Raw genomic sequence first — 17,845 nt, 5'->3', positions numbered from 1 at the left:
TCGGCAAGGCGGCACGGGCAGGCAAAATCACGTACATGTACGTGATTTGCCTCCCGCGGGTGGGGGGTCCGATCGGACCCCCCCCCCGCCGCCCGAGGCGGTCCCGTTTTGTTCCCCGGCGATCGGAGACGAGGGGGAGGCCATCCGTTTGTGGCCCCCCCCCCCCCGCGATCGCCGCCGGCCAATGGGAACACTCCTTTGCTGCTGTATGCTAAACAGCAGCAAAGGAAGTGATGTCATCTCTCCTCGGCTCGGTAGTTTCCGTTCCGGCCCGAGGAGAGAAGACAGGTATGTGAGTGCACCAACACACACACACAGTAGAACATGCCAGGCATACAAAACACCCCGATCCCCCCACCGATCGCCCCCCGATCCCCCCCCCAATCACCCCCCCCCCCTGTCACAAACTGACACCAGCAGTTTTTTTTTTTTTTCTGATTACTGCATTGGTGTCAGTTTGTGACAGTTACTGTGTTAGCACAGTTACTGTTACCCCCCTGTAGGTCTAGGGTACCCCCCTAACCCCCCCTAATAAAGTTTTAACCCCTTGATCACCCCCCCGTCACCAGTGTCGCTAAGCGATCATTTTTCTGATCGCTGTATTAGTGTCGCTGGTGACGATAGTTAGGGACGTAAATATTTAGGTTCGCCGTCAGCGTTTTATAGCGTCAGGGACCCCCATATACTATCTGATAAATGTTTTAACCCCTTGATTGCCCCCTAGTTAACCCTTTCACCACTGATCACCGTATAACTGTTACGGTTGACGCTGGTTAGTTTGTTTATTTTTTATAGTGTCAGGGCACCCGCCGTTTATTACCGAATAAAGGTTTAGCCCCCTAATCGCCCGGCGGTGATATGCGTCGCCCCAGGCAGCGTCAGATTAGCGCCAGTACCGCTAACACCCACGCACGCAGCATACGCCTCCCTTAGTGGTATAGTATCTGTACGGATCAATATCTGATCCGATCAGATCTATACTAGCGTCCCCAGCAGTTTAGGGTTCCCAAAAACGCAGTGTTAGCGGGATCAGCCCAGATACCCGCTAGCACCTGCGTTTTGCGCCTCCGCCCAGCCCACCCAAGTGCAGTATCGATCGATCACTGTCACTTACAAAACACTAAACGCATAACTGCAGCGTTCGCAGAGTCAGGCCTGATCCCTGCGATTGCTAACAGTTTTTTTGGTAGCATTTTGGTGAACTGGCAAGCACCAGCCCCAGGCAGCGTCAGGTTAGTGCCAGTACCGCTAACACCCACGCACGCACCGTACACCTCCCTTAGTGGTATAGTATCTGAACGGATCAATATCTGATCTGATCAGATCTATACTAGCGTCACCAGCAGTTTAGGGTTCCCAAAAACGCAGTGTTAGCGGGATCAGCCCAGATACCTGCTAGCACCTGCGTTTTGCCCCTCCGCCCGGCCCAGCCCAGCCCACCCAAGTGCAGTATTGATCGATCACTGTCACTTACAAAACTCTAAATGCATAACTGCAGCGTTCGCAGAGTCAGGCCTGATCCCTGCGATCGCTAACAGTTTTTTTGGTAGCGTTTTGGGGAACTGGCAAGCACCAGCGGCCTAGTACACCCCGGTCGTAGTCAAACCAGCACTGCAGTAACACTTGGTGACGTGGCGAGTCCCATAAGTGCAGTTCAAGCTGGTGAGGTGGCAAGCACAAGTAGTGTCCCGCTGCCACCAAAAAGACAAACACAGGCCCGTCGTGCCCATAGTGCCCTTCCTGCTGCATTCGCCAATCCTAATTGGGAACCCACCGCTTCTGCAGCGCCCGTACTTCCCCCATTCACATCCCCAACCAAATGCAGTCGGCTGCATGAGAGGCATTTTTATGTCCTCCCGAGTACCCCTACCCAACGAACCCCCCCAAAAAGATGTTGTGTCTGCAGAAAGCGCGGATATAGGCGTGACACCCGCTATTATTGTCCCTCCTGTCCTGACAATCCTGGTCTTTGCATTGGTGAATGTTTTGAACGCTACCATTCACTAGTTGAGTATTAGCGTAGGGTACAGCATTGCACATACTAGGCACACTTTCACAGGGTCTCCCAAGATGCCATCGCACTTTGAGAGACCCGAACCTGGAACCGGGTTACAGTTATAAAAGTTAGTTACAAAAAAAGTGTAAAAAAAAAAAAATATATAAAATAAAAAAAAATAGTTGTCGTTTTATTGTTCTCTCTCTCTCTATTCTCTCTCTCTATTGTTCTGCTCTTTTTTACTGTATTCTATTCTGCAATGTTTTATTGTTATTGTTATTATGTTTTATCATGTTTGTTTTTCAGGTATGTAATTATTTATACTTTACTGTTTACTGTGCTTTATTGTTAACCATTGTTAACCATTTTTTTGTCTTCAGGTACGCCATTCACGACTTTGAGTGGTTATACCAGAATGATGCCTGCAGGTTTAGGTATCATCTTGGTATCATTCTTTTCAGCCAGCGATCGGCTTTCATGTAAAAGCAATCCTAGCGGCTAATTAGCCTCTAGACTGCTTTTACAAGCCGTGGGAGGGAATGCCCCCCCCCCCCACCGTCTTCCGTGTTTTTCTCTGGCTCTCCTGTCTCAACAGGGAACCTGAGAATGCAGCCGGTGATTCAGCCAGCTGACCATAGAGCTGATCAGAGACCAGAGTGGCTCCAAACATCTCTATGGCCTAAGAAACCGGAAGCTACGAGCATTTCATGACTTAGATTTCGCCGGATGTAAATAGCGCCATTGGGAAATTGGGGAAGCATTTTATCACACCGATCTTGGTGTGGTCAGATGCTTTGAGGGCAGAGGAGAGATCTAGGGTCTAATAGACCCCAATTTTTTTCAAAAAAGAGTACCTGTCACTACCTATTGCTATCATAGGGGATATTTACATTCCCCGAGATAACAATAAAAATGATTTAAAAAAAAAATATGAAAGGAACAGTTTAAAAGTAAGATTAAAAAAGCAAAAAAATAATAAAGAAAAAAAAAAAAAAAAAAAAAGCACCCCTGTCGCCCCCTGCTCTCGCGCTAAGGCGAACGCAAGCGGCGGTCTGTCGTCAAACGTAAACAGCAATTGCACCATGCATGTGAGGTATCACCGCGAAGGCCAGATCGAGTGCAGTAATTTTTCCAGTAGACCTCCTCTGTAAATCTAAAGTGGTAACCTGTAAAGGCTTTTAAAGGCTTTTAAACATGTATTTATTTTGTTGCCACTGCACGTTTGTGCGCAATTTTAAAGCATATCATGTTTGGTATCCATGTACTCGGCCTAAGATCATCTTTTTTATTTCATCAAACATTTGGGCAATATAGTGTGTTTTAGTGCATTAAAATTTAAAAAAGTGTGTTTTTTCCCCAAAAAAATGCGTTTGAAAAATCGCTGCGCAATTACTGTGTGAAAAAAAAAAATGAAACACCCACCATTTTAATCTGTAGGGCATTTGCTTTAAAAAAATATATAATGTTTGGGGGTTCAAAGTAATTTTTTTGCAAAAAAAAAATAACTTTTTCATGTAAACAATAAGTGTCAGAAAGGGCTTTGTCTTCAAGTGGTTAGAAGAGTGGGTGATGTGTGACATAAGCTTCTAAATGTTGTGCATAAAATGCCAGGACAGTTCAAAACCCCCCCAAATGACCCCATTTTGGAAAGTAGACACCCCAAGCTATTTGCTGAGAGGCATGTCGAGTCCATGGAATATTTTATATTGCGACACAAGTTGCGGGAAAGAGACAAATTTTTTTTTTTTTTTTTTGCACAAAGTTGTCACTAAATGATATATTGCTCAAACATGCCATGGAAATATGTGAAATTACACCCCAAAATACATTCTGCTGCTTCTCCTGAGTATGGGGATACCACATGTGTGAGACTTTTTGGGAGCCTAGCCGCGTACGGGACCCCGAAAACCAAGCACCGCCTTCAGGCTTTCTAAGGGCGTGAATTTTTGATTTCACTCTTCACTGCCTATCACAGTTTCGGAGGCCATGGAATGCCCAGGTGGCACAAAACCCCCCCAAATGACCCCATTTTGGAAAGTAGACACCCCAAGCTATTTGCTGAGAGGTATAGTGAGTATTTTGCAGACCTCACTTTTTGTCACAAAGTTTTGAAAATTGAAAAAAGAAAAAAAAAAAATGTTTTTTCTTGTCTTTCTTCATTTTCAAAAACAAATGAGAGCTGCAAAATACTCACCATGCCTCTCAGCAAATAGCTTGGGGTGTCTACTTTCCAAAATGGGGTCATTTGGGGGGGTTTTGTGCCACCTGGGCATTCCATGGTCTCCGAAACTGTGATAGGCAGTAAAGAGTGAAATCAAAAATTTTCACCCTTAGAAATCCTGAAGGCAGTGATTGGTTTTCGGGGGCCCCGTACGCGGCTAGGCTCCCAAAAAGTCCCACACATGTGGTATCCCCGTACTCAGGAGAAGCAGCTAAATGTATTTTGGGGTGCAATTCCACATATGCCCATGGCCTGTGTGAGCAATATATCATTTAGTGACAACTTTATGAAAAAAAAAAAAAAAAAAGTGTCACTTTCCCGCAACTTGTGTCAAAATATAAAATATTCCATGGACTCAATATGCCTCTCAGCAAATAGCTTGGGGTGTCTACTTTCCAAAATGGGGTCATTTTGGGGGGTTTTGTGCCACCTGGGCATTCCATGGCCTCCGAAACTGTGATAGGCAGTGAAGAGTGAAATCAAAAATTTACACCCTTAGAAATCCTGAAGGCGGTGCTTGGTTTTCGGGGCCCCGTACGCGGCTAGGCTCCCAAAAAGTCCCACACATGTGGTATCCCCGTACTCAGGAGAAGCAGCTGAATGTATTTTGGGGTGCAATTCCACATAGGCACATGGCCTGTGTGAGCAATATATCATTTAGTGACAACTTTTTGTAAATATTTTTTTTTTTTTTTGTCATTTTTCAATCACTTGGGACAAAAAAAATAAATATTCAATGGGTTCAACATGCCTCTCAGCAATTTCCTTGGGGTGTCTACTTTCCAAAATGGGGTCATTTGGGGGGATTTTGTACTGCCCTGCCATTTTAGCACCTCAAGAAATGACATAGGCAGTCATAAACTAAAAGCTGTGTAAATTACAGAAAAATGTACCCTAGTTTGTAGACGCTATAACTTTTGCGCAAACCAATAAATATACACTTATTGACATTTTTTTTTACCAAAGACATGTGGCCGAATACATTTTGGCCTAAATGTATGACTAAAATTTAGTTTATTGGATTTTTTTTATAACAAAAAGTAGAAAATATCATTTTTTTTCAAAATTTTCGGTCTTTTTCCGTTTATAGCGCAAAAAATAAAAACCGCAGAGGTGATCAAATACCATCAAAAGAAAGCTCTATTTGTGGGAAGAAAAGGACGCAAATTTCGTTTGGGTACAGCATTGCATGACCGCGCAATTAGCAGTTAAAGCGACGCAGTGCCAAATTGGAAAAAGACCTCTGGTCCTTAGGCAGCATAATGGTCCGGGGCTCAAGTGGTTAATGGTTGTAACAATAAATTGTCTTTTTTTTTTAGAAAAAAACTTCTTTCTGTACGTATAGTCTATCCGCACCGTTAAAATCCCTTTAGTCTTTTTGTATTCATTATTCTAAAGGTGTTCTATCGGGTTGAGGTCAGGACTCTGTGCAGGCCAGTCAAGTTCCTCCACCCCAAACTCACTCATCCATGTCTTTATGGACCTTGCTTTGTGCACTGGTCCAAATCATTTGGTGGAGGGGAGATTATGGTGTGGGGTTGTTTTTCAGGGGTTGCCCCCGTAGTTGTAGTGAAGGGAACTTTTAAGTCGTCAACATACCAAGACATTTTGGACAATTTCATGCTCCCAACTTTGTGGAAACAGTTTGGGGATGGCCCCTTCTTGTTCCAACATGACTGCACACCAGTGCACAAAGCAAGGTCCATAAAGACATGGACTTAGCAAGGGTGGAGGAAAATGTATGTCAAGTGCAAAAATTCACATTATAATGATAACTAATACATATAAAATTAAGTGTAACAATCTAAAAAATAAAAATGCTAACGCGCTATAATGGTGGGAACCTCCCAACTAAAAAGTTGTTGCAATTAAAGTTAATATGTATATTAATAAATTAATAAATATTAATTAATATCTATAAGAGGGGTGTGACAAGAGTCACTTTGGGTGAGGGGTTTGTGCAACTCAGCTTACCTTGGAGAGCTTTGGAAACTCTGTGTCCAGCTTCCCCAGACCCTCTTATGTGTAAATTACCCTGTGTCCATTAGAGGCCCAGGGTGCCTGAGAACCCCACGATGATCTGTGCTAGTCAGACTCAATGTTGTATATATGTATATATTGTGTGTTGTCTCGTGCTGTTGTGGACTCTTTGCTGTGATTGTTTGGGGTGTGGTTGTATTCCATTGTTTGTGTCTGTCTGCCCTAGAAGAAACGTATATTATGGGATGGATATCTTATGTGGAGGGGGGGGGGGATTCCTCCAAAAGCTCATCCTGTTGATAAGACTGTTTACTGATGAGAAGTTTGAATACACCTGACCCGTGTGTCTATTGTGATTGGACAGTTTACCCCGCCCTGAATCCAAGGGTGGGAAGAAGTGTCGCGGAGTTGGATATCTGTGGTAACATGTGCTGGAATAAAAGAGTTTGATGTTGTTGTTCACCCTACACTGTGTTATGGCTGGCGACTGGGTGAGCTAAGGGGTCTTGGATAGTGCTGGTTCTGGAAAGAGGAAGCATTTACTGCAGATATAGTCCTGTTGAGGACAAGGGCTCGTCACAAGGGGTTTCCACCATCCCTTCTGAGTTTAATTGTATACAGTATGTCTTATTTTCAGTGTGATGTGTATTATATGTGAAGTTGCACATCACAGATCAGTATTGTGGTATTATTGAAGCCTATTGAGATTTCCATATATATGAGGATTGCACCATTATTGTTAAGTTATTGAGCAGTAAGTTCAGGCCAGGCCACCCCCCCCCCCCATGGACAATGTGCCTGGCTGCTGAGTTCATCACCCCATCCCTGCACTCAGTGCACTGATTGGCAGCACTGACAGGCAGCAATGATTGGCACTGATGGGCCCTGATTGGCACTGATAGGCTGCATTGATCAGCACTGATAGGCAGCACAGATTGGCAGCATTTAGTGTCACTGATTGGCAGCACCGATGGGCACTAATTGGCAGCACTGATGGGCACTAATAGTCAGCACTGATGGGTGCTGATAGGTGGAACTCATGGGCATTGATTGACAGCACTGATGGGCACTGATTGGAAGCACTGATTGGCACTGGCAGGTGGCACTGATTGGCACTGACAGAGGAGAGGGAGTTTCACACTGAGCCGATATTGACGCGTAGTGAAACTGTGTGTGACACTTTCATGTAATGTAACTGCATGCAGAGAGAAACCAGCTGTCAAAATTCAGCGTTGATGTCGGGGTGGGCGGGACACAGGGTGGGTGGGACCCAGCAGCTCTCAAACACCAGCCAATGATTGGGCTGCTTAAGAAAGGGGGCCGAGCCATATACACATAGTGGCTTGCCCAGGCCCCATCCTATTGGCTGGTGTTTGATAGCTGCTGTGTCCCGCCCACCCTGGGTTCCGCCCACCCCCGACATCAACGCTGAATTTTGACAGCTGGTCTCTCTCTGCATGCAGTTACATTACATGTCAGTTTCACACACTCAGCGGCTCTGGCAAGCATCAATATGGGCTCAGTGTGAAACTGTCTCACAGGCAGCACAGACTGCACACTGATTGGATGCAACATTTCACAGCAGTCCCACAGACAGATCTCAGGAGCCAGCCGGCCCAGGCACATTCAGCACACCCCGTGTGCACGCCTATGGGTATAAATTGTCACTGCAGGCTGCCGTCCCTCTTAAAATGCTGTCTGAGACCCTAGGCCCACTGGGTCCCATGGTAGGGCCGGCCCTGACCTACCAGCATGTTTTTGCTCTATTAGAGGGAAACCACAGGAAACCCATACAAGCACAGGGAGAACATACAAATTCTGTGCATAGTGTCCATGGCTTTGAACTGGAGAAGCGAAGCTGAAGTGCTAACCATTAATCCACTGTACTGCCCCATGACTATAGTGGGATTAAATAAAAACAAAAAAAACATACATACTCACCTAGGTGTATGCAGGATCAGTCCGATAACTGCACCTATCCCCACCAGCATTACAATGATAACTGAGAGATCAAACACTGCTTTCTCACTCAGTTCTCAGTCTTTAGTGAGCCGTGAGCGGGTGACTGTCAGTCACTGGCTTGCTGTTTTGCCCCCCCCCCCCAGCGCTCACTGGAGTGACGGGCTGTGGAGGGGGTGGGAGCAGCTGGCTCAGTCTCCCAGCGGCTCAGGCACCTGGGTGGATCCCGGCATTAAAATTGGACATGTGCAAAATGAAAAAATGTGTTTCATTTCGATTTGTTATTTACATAGATTAGTTCAGTTAAATTTGTTTAATTCATTTTCAGACACACACACACACACAAACACACACACAGTGGGGATGGAAAGTATTCAGACCCCCTTAAATTTTTCACTCTTTGTTATATTGCAGCCATTTGCTAAAATCATTTAAGTTCGTTTTTTTTTCCTCATTAATGTACACACAGCACCCCATATTGACAGAAAAACACAGAATTGTTGACATTTTTGCAGATTTATTAAAAAATCAAAACTGAAATATCACATGGTCCTAAGTATTCAGACCCTTTGCTCAATTTTTAGTAGAAGCTCCCTTTTGATCTAATACAGCCATGAGTCTTTTTGGGAAAGATGCAACAAGTTTTTCACACCTGGATTTGGGGATCCTCTGCCATTCCTCCTTGCAGATCCTCTCCAGTTCTGTCAGGTTGGATGGTAAACGTTGGTGGACAGCCATTTTTAGGTCTCTCCAGAGATGCTCAATTGGGTTTAAGTCAGGGCTCTGGCTGGGCCATTCAAGAACAGTCACTGAGTTGTTGTGAAGCCACTCCTTCGTTATTTTAGCTGTGTGCTTAGGGTCATTGTCTTGTTGGAAGGTAAACCTTCAGCCCAGTCTGAGGTCCTGAGCACTCTGGAGAAGGTTTTCATCCAGGATATCCCTGTACTTGGCCGCATTCATCTTTCCCTCAATTGCAACCAGTCGTCCTGTCCCTGCAGCTGAAAAACACCCCCACAGAATGAGGTTGCCACCACCATGCTTCACTGTTGGGACTGTATTGGACAGGTGATGAGCAGTGCCTGGTTTTCTTCACACATACCGCTTAGAATTAAGGCCAAAAAGTTCTATCTTGGTCTCATCAGACCAAAGGATCTTATTTCTCACCATCTTGGAGTCCTTCAGGTGTTTTTGGTAAACTCCACACGGGCTTTCATGTGTCTTGCACTGAGGAGAGGCTTCCGTCGGGCCACTCTGCCATAAAGCTCTGACTGGTGGAGGGCTGCAGTGATGGTTGACTTTCTACAACTTCCTCCCATCTCCCGACTGCATCTCTGAAGCTCAGCCACAGTGGTCTTTGGGTTCTTCTTTACCTCTCTCACCAAGGCTCTTCTCCCCCGATAGCTCAGTTTGGCTGGACAGCCAGCTTTAGGAAGGGTTCTGGTCATCCCAAACATCTTCCATTTAAGAATTATGGAGGCCACTGTGCTCTTAGGAACCTTAAGTGCAGCAGAAATTTTTTGTTACCTTGGCCAGATCTGTGCCTTGCCACAATTCTGTCTCTGAGCTCTTCAGGCAGTTCCTTTAACCTCATGATTCTCATTTGCTTTGCCATGCACTGTGAGCTGTAAGGTCTTATATAGCAAGGTGTGTGGCTTTCCTAATCAAGTCCAATCAGTATAATCAAACACAGCTGGACTCAAATGAAGGTGTAGAACCATCTCAAGGATGATCAGAAGAAATGGACAGCACCTGAGTTAAATATATGAGTGTCACAGCAAAGGGTCTGAATACTTAGGACCATGTGATGTTTCAGTTTTTCTTTTTTAATAAATCTGCAAAAATGTCAACAATTCTGTGTTTTTCTGTCAATAAATATATATATAGAATCGTTTCCAATTTCCAAAGAGAATAAAATAGAATAGAAATTAAAGGAATAGAACAGAAAAAAATTGAGTAGAATAGAAAAGAATATAACAGAAAATAAAAGAATATAATATAATATAATAGATAAATATGTATAGATAAAACAGAACAAAATAGGATAGAAAACAAAAGAACAGAATACAAAAGGAATAGAATAGAAAAAAAGAATAGAATAAAATAGATTATAACCATCCTCTGAAATTCGAATAGAAAAGAATAGAGTTAAAAAAAACAATATAATAGAATAGAAATAATATAACAATTTTCCAAAATTCAAATAGAATCAATTCAAATTTGAATAGAATGAATATAACTATCTTCCTATTCTTATCTATTCTTTTCTTTTCTATTCAAATTGATTATATTTGAATTTTGGGAAATGGTTATATTCTTTTTATTCTAATCTATTTTTTTTTTATTATATTCTTTTTTTTATTTGTTTATTCTATTATTATTTTATTTTCTATTCTATTCTTTTCTATTCTATTATTTTCTATTCAAATTTATTCTATTCAAAATTCAAATTTCAGAAGATGGTTATATTCTTTCTATCTTATTCAGTTTTTTTTTCTATACTATTGTGTTAGTTTCTATTTTATTCTAATTTATTACTTTCTATTCTATTCAAATTCAAATTGATTCTATTTGAATTTTGGGAAATGTTTATATTCTTTCTATGTTATTCTATTCTGTTCTATTTTTTTTTTAATTCCATTCTTTTCTATTCTATTCTTTTCTTATGCATTCAAATTTATTCTATTTGAAATTAGAATTTCAGAAGATGGTTATATTCTTTCTACGTTATTCTATTCTCTTTGTTTCTATTATACTCTAGTCTATTCTGTTCTTTTATTTTCTATTTTATTTTGTTCTGTTTTACTCTATTATATTCTATACTTTTATTTTCTGTTGTAATCTTTTCTAGTCTATTTTTTTTTCTATTCTATTTCTTTATCTTCTAGTCTATTTTATTCTCTTTGGAAACTGGAAAACGATTCGAATTTGAATACTTTTCGAATTCCAATTTGAAAACGATTTGAATTCGAATTTCATCCGAATTTTTTTTTCCTTATTTCGGATTTGTTTTAAATTCAGTACTATTGTAATTTTGAAATTCGGATACATCTGAATTTCCAAAAAATGAAAATTTGTCCGAATTTTAATTCAAATCAAAATGAACCACACATGTCTAATTAAAATTGGGATCCCTCCAGAGCCTGAACTGACTCAGGGATGTCAGACTTTACCCCATTGTCGGCTGAATATGTGTCACAGAAGTGCAGAGCTACCGTATATACTCGAGTATAAGTCGAGTTTTTCAGCACATTTTTTTTGTGCTGAAAATGCCCCCCTCGACTTATACTCGAGTCAAACACTTTTCTGCAGCAAAAAATTTCATTTTCCAAACTGATTTTGGGGCCCTGTATCTCAGGGCCACTTGGTGCTAGGAACCCCAAATTTAGTGTGCAAACTCATTGGAACTGGTACCACAACATATCTAAAGATGGAGTTCCTAGCACTGAGTGGCCCCGAGATACGGGGCCCCAAAATCGGTTCGGAAAATGTCATTCTCTACTGCAGAAGTGCTTGACATTTTCTGAACCGACTTTGGGGCCCCGTATCTCAGGGCCACTAGGTGCTAGGAACCCCAGCTTTGGATATTTTATGATGCAAGTTCCACTGGGTTTGAACACCAAATTTGGGGTTCTTAGCACTAAGTAGCCCCAAGATACGGGGCCCCAAATTCGGTCAACTGTGTCCATCTGCAGCAAAGTCATTTTGGGACCCTTTGGGTTCAGAGACCCCAAATTTTGGCTGCAGCTAGGGGGCATCTAGGAACTCTTAACCACCGAGTTTGAAGTTCGGGGGACCTATGGCTGCAAATGGGCACAGCGAGGCTGCAAATGGGCATTGTTGACCCTCTTTTCCACTTACAGTAGCTGTGCATTTCTCACCCTCGTCTTATACTCGGGTCAATACGTTTTTCCCATTTTTTTGTGGTAAATTAGGGCCTCGACTTATACTCGGAACGACTTATACTCGAGTATATACGGTAAGTTCATTCCTGTGACCCACCGGGGAAGTAGGGCCAAAAGAGCTTTGGCTGTATTTCTCCTTTTAAGGTTTGTTTTAGGAATGTTTCTACCCCTGCTATGTATAAAATAAATAAGATTGGTCATTTTTGTATCCTCTGATATAAGCAGTGTACTCAGTTATGAGATTCCGGAACCTCTTTTGAGCGAGCAATTGTTGCCGGAAAATTTGAGATCCAGATCTCAAACATTTGTTGTCGGAAATTCCGACAACAAATGTCCGATGGAGCCTACACACGGTCAGAATTTTAGACAACAAGCTCACATCCAACATTTGTTGTCAGAAATTCCGAGCGTGTGTACGCGGCATAAGTGTCCATGCACACTAGGCAGCTGAAAAAAATGCCAGTACCTCTGGCAGTTAACCACTTGCTTACTGGGCACTTAAACCCCCCTCCTATCCAGACCAATTTTCAGCTTTCAGCGCTGACGCACTTTGAATGACAATTGCGCGGTCATACAACACTGTACCCAAATGACATTTTTACTATTTTTTCACCACAAATAGAGCTTTCTTTTGGTGGTATTTGATCACCTCTGCAGTTTTTACTTTTTGTTAAAAAAAATGTAAAAAACTGAATTTTTTTTTTAAAAATTGTTATTTTTTTATATTTTGTTATAAAAAATTTAAAACGGGTAATTTTTCTCCTTCATTGATGTACGCTGATGAGGTGGCAGTGATGGGCACTGATGGGTGGCAGTGATGGGCAGCACTGCCGGGTGGCACTGATTGGCGCTACAAGTGGGCATTGATAGGTGGCACTTGTGGGCATTGATAGGTGGCACTTGTTGGCACTGTTAGGTGGCACTGTGGGCACTGTTAGGTGGCACTTTTAGGTGGCACTGATGAGGCAGGTGTGCCTCTTCCACTCGGGGACCGATGTCCCTCACATCCTAGCCGGTGATCAGCTTTTTTTTCTACTCACGCTGTCAGCGTGAGTAAAAAAAAAAAAACGATTACAGATCTTTTGTTTACATCATGTGATCAGCTGTCATTGGCTGACAGCTGATCACATGGTAAGGGGCCGGGACCGGCCCCTTACTCAGATCGGTGATCAGCCGAGTCTCAGTGACTCGGTGATCACAGCACGCAGGGAGCATGCACAGGGGAGGCCGTCATATGACGGCCTCCCGGGAATTAAGGTCCGCGCTGTGGCCGTCATTCGGCCATAGCGCGGGTGCCAGGTGGTTAAAGCAGCATAAAAAAAAATGCCTATAGTGGCTCATTTTGCACAAGATTGTATGAGCATTTTTTTTTTTTTTTTTCTTTTTCAAAACATTCCCCTCTGCTCATTTTACGATAATCATTGTACACTTGAAAATTCTGAATGCTCTTAAACATTGCATTTATGTGCATCGAGAATTTTTTCTCCCCCCGAAAGCTCCTCTCAAAAACGTAATTGTGATTTTTTTTTTTTGTTTTTTTTTACAGCCTGAAAATGCTCCTCTGCAAATAGGTCTGTAAACACCCAAACATAGACAAATATGATAATATGATCATATATATGATCATATAGAGCTGCTTGTACAGGCTGAAGAAAAAAATGGCAAAAACCTGTATAAGCAGCATTTTTTATGCCCTGTGTGTATGAGGTTTACTGATATGACTGGGATTGATATAGAGGGCTGTCCTCCAATGTGTGGTGAGTCTTTATCTGAGAAATGTATTACGTTTTTAAAAATATAAATGTATTTCGCTTACTTTTATCTCTTATAGAGAATTCCTTGTATTCCTTCTCATCCATGGACTCGTGTCTCCAGGTGAATCTTACTCTGAAGTCCGGGTGGTGTAAGAGATTCTCAGGGATGGTACATTCACTGCTAACACTGAATGTTTTATTTAGATTAGTTGTATAATTCTCCAGTGATGGGCAGCGTTGTTCCAGCTTCTCTCCTGACCAGTAACACCACTCAACCTGGATGTGTTTGGGATAGAAGTTCTTCAACAGATAAGAGAATATTACCACCCCACTGCCCACTGAGGCTTTTATTGGCTTCTTTGCCATCAGTTTCGCTGGAAAGACAAAGTTTTTAAAAAAAATAGTGAAAAAAAGTGTACTAAATTCATAATCATCACTTGGGATATGATAAAGACTTTGCTGTGTAGATGTCTTAAAGTAAAATTGAAGATAACTTTTTATACTTTCCTGCTCTGTGTAATGGTTTTGCACAGAGCAGCCCCGATTCTCCTCTTCTGGGGTCCCATGCCAGCACTCCTTGTGCCTCCTCTTCGGCGAGTGCCCCCATAGGAAGGCGCTTTCTATGGGGGCACTCGTGCAGACTTGCTCCTGAGCAACTCCTCCCCGCTTCCCGTGACAGAATTTGATTGACAGCAGCGGGTGCCAATGTCTCCCACTGCTATCAATCTGTGCAGTGAGGAGAAACAGAGCTGGGAGAGCCGCTGGATGGAGCTCAGGTAAGTATAACGGGGGTGAGGATAGGTGCAGCACAGAAGGTTTTTCACACATTAAAGTTTTACAACCAATTTAAAGTGGCATTTGGCACCTTTCGGGGGGAGGGAGGAGCTGCAGCGAGATCACTTGGAAGTTTGGCCCCGTCCTCCTTCTCCCACTGCTGGGCCATTCAGAAAGCGCAGGCGCATGCGCAGTGTGGAGTTTCCTTACTATGAATGGCGGCAGCACCCGAGAGCCGATGGAAACATCGGCTGCGGTGCCGACATCGCTGGATTCCAAGACAGGTAAGTGTCCGATTATTAAAAGTCAGCAGCTGGGGGGGGGGGGGGGGGTGGAATGGAACTCCTCTTTAAGCATTTTTACATGCATAATGAATGGCCCCCATATTGTTTGTAATATGTTCATCTCTTATGATCACCAGCTCCATCTAGTGGCCATAATGTGATATTTTTCCAAAATACCTCAATAACAGCAATATTGCATAATGGCCACTAGATGGGGCTGACAATCATAGGGGGCAATCAACGATCATTCATTGTGCCTGCGAGAATACTTAAAGTGTAAGTAAACCCACCTATCGTTTTCAGCCAAGGAAGCTGCCATCTTTGCCTCTGTTTAATCTACAACTGCCATGAAGCTGCACATGTGATCAGTTATGACACCAGCCATTGGATGGTTTGACAGTTTGGTTGAGAGCACAACCAATGGGAGTGTTACATTTCCGGCATGTGCCGGAAATGAAGCTGTTTTATGGATGGGTTTACTTCCGCTTTAAGACACCCACACAGCAAATTTCTTATACATTGACCACAATCTATTTTTTCATGTGCTGAGGGTGTATGTACAGTATATTTAATTATCAGTAAAGGAAAATACCTGTGCTATTATTAAGTGAAAATAAACTGAAATAAAAAAATGTGAATCAAAAGTAAGCAGGAAAGTATAGAGCTGCTATCAATCGGCAGTGAATTCACTAATCAAAAATATATAAAGCAAACATTAGTGAAGCGCTCCATACATATAACAAAATAATCAAATACAGATTAAATCTCAAAAATTAGAGAAATGTGCATCAAAAACATCATACATGTCCAACTTTGTAATCAAGTCTCATATACAATCCAATCTCACTGTGAAAACGATTTAGATAAAATGTAATAAAAAGTGTAAATAATCACATAAGTGTCCAATCTTGTCTCAGAGTCCCATATACACTCCAATTTCAATGTGATTCAGAACGATCTTCTCGGTATTTATAATTCAAACACTCTATAAAACAGCAAGACCATCAATGTGCCCACCACCATACCCCTAAGGGTGTCTTCTCACCTCATCCACTGGACCCCACTATAGAAATTAAGGTCATAAATGCTTAAAATAAATAATTGTGTCAGCAAGCCCACAGGTCTTCTATCACATTCTCCAATCCCAAATGGATAATTATCATGAAAAAAAGCACAAAAGGAAGATTAATAGTGTAGACCGCCAAGAAAGATATATTAAAAATGCCACCTACAAGCACATAATTAAAAAGCACAGAGAATCCAATGTTCATACAAATCCAAACTTCAACAAAATGGCGCCCTCGCCCCGTTCAGCTTAATGATGTAACCACCTAACTGACGCGTTGCGCCTATCAAGGCCTTTGAGAAAGGAAGAAGACACCATTTTGTGGAGGTTTGGATTTGTATGAACGCTGCATGTGCTTTTTATTTATATGCTTGTAGGGGGCGTTTTTAATATTTAGAATAAATCTTTCTTTGCAGTCTACACTCTTATGCCCTGTACACACGATCGGACATTCCGACAACAAAATCCATACATTTTTTCCAACGGATGTTGGCTCAAACTTGTCTTGCATACACACGGTCACACAAAGTTGGTCGGAAATTCCAAACGTCAAGAACGCGGTGACGTACATGACGTACAACGAGCCGAGAAAAATTAAGTTCAATAGCCAGTGCGGCTCTTCTGCTTGATTCTGAGCATATGTGGCACTTTGTGCGTCGGAATTGTGTACACACGATCGTAAGTTGTGCAAACAGATTTTGTTGTCGGAAGATTTGAGAACCAGATCTCAAATTTTGTGCGATGGAAATTCCGATGGAAACTGTCCAATGGAAATTCCGACCGCGTGTAGGCTCCGACAACAAGCTCCGACCGCACATTTTACTTCGGAAAGTCCGACCGTGTGTACGGGGCATAAGTCTAGACTAGAGAGCTTCACTATTGTTTGCTTTGTATGTAAAGTATATTTAATTGCCATAAATCATAGATCACTTACCCTGCACCTGTAGAGGTCCTGATCTTCTCTCTATGGGTCTCTCCAGGCTGGGATGGGACACTCTACACATGATCTCCGATTTTCCATCTGCTATGATTGGTTTGAAGAGCAGTCTGGCTGTACAGGAATAGGTGAGATCGGACTGTCTCTGGGACTGGATGTCTGGTATCTGGTACTTCCTATCGTGTGATAGAAGAATATATTCCTGGGCTCCTTTCTCCTTCCTGTACCAACTCACAGACACAGCATCAGGGAAGTATCCAGAGATGTTGTATTGTAGAGTGTTCTGTCGATCTGTTAGTACATGGGGTATGGGGACCTCCTCAATCACCGGGCACCAGGACAGACCTTTATAGAACAATATAAGGGGCATTAACATCATAGACTCAAAATATTCTCCAATAGTGTATGTATTACTCTGTAGCAACACTATCATCCAGTTTTGAAAACCATACAATCAGCAAAACATAAAGGCCTATGTTGGATTCTGTTTTATAAATTTAGCTGTACAACGGTGTCCCTTCCTTTCACCATCATGAAATGAACAAGAATTATTTCACCTAGTTAGTATAATCAGAAACTGATAAATTGGTGAACATGATGCTACCAGAACAAGGGGTGATATTGTTTTTCATACTCAATCATTTGGAATATGGAGAACTTTAAGCAGATGATAACTGTTATACTTATACCTACATGTAAGCCTATAATAAGTAGGGTTGCCACCTGTCCAGGTTTCACCCGGACAGTTCGGGTTTTGAATCATGTGTCCAGGTTTTAGTCCACCTGAAACCCGGACACATTATTCAGACCTAATCTCATCGGGATTCCCCCTATAACAGCCACCAGCTCTCCCCCCTCCCTCTGCACCTTCGGCCGCTCACAGCCCCTAGCTCTCTCCCTCCATTGGCTCTTTCAGTTTACATTCTACCCCCTGCACTGTTTCCCTTCTCACTTGGCTTCTCCCGAGCCTCT

General features: G+C 42.5%; 1 protein-coding gene across 1 annotated transcript in view; it reads right to left on the bottom strand.

Annotated features, from left to right (window-relative positions):
• LOC141147976 (uncharacterized) overlaps positions 1-17,845 on the bottom strand; it is a 488,999-nt gene that overhangs the window by 317,939 nt on the left and 153,215 nt on the right. The window contains exons 13-14 of the mRNA XM_073635132.1: positions 16,871-17,218; positions 13,875-14,186 (exon numbers count right to left, since the gene is read on the bottom strand). Coding sequence (XP_073491233.1) covers positions 13,875-14,186; positions 16,871-17,218 — 660 coding nt within the window. The remainder of the gene's footprint in view (positions 1-13,874; positions 14,187-16,870; positions 17,219-17,845) is intronic.

The sequence above is a fragment of the Aquarana catesbeiana genome, linkage group LG06 (assembly GCF_042186555.1).
Source record: "Aquarana catesbeiana isolate 2022-GZ linkage group LG06, ASM4218655v1, whole genome shotgun sequence".
Taxonomy (NCBI): domain Eukaryota; kingdom Metazoa; phylum Chordata; class Amphibia; order Anura; family Ranidae; genus Aquarana; species Aquarana catesbeiana.
This window is presented reverse-complemented; position numbering and strand designations above follow the sequence as displayed.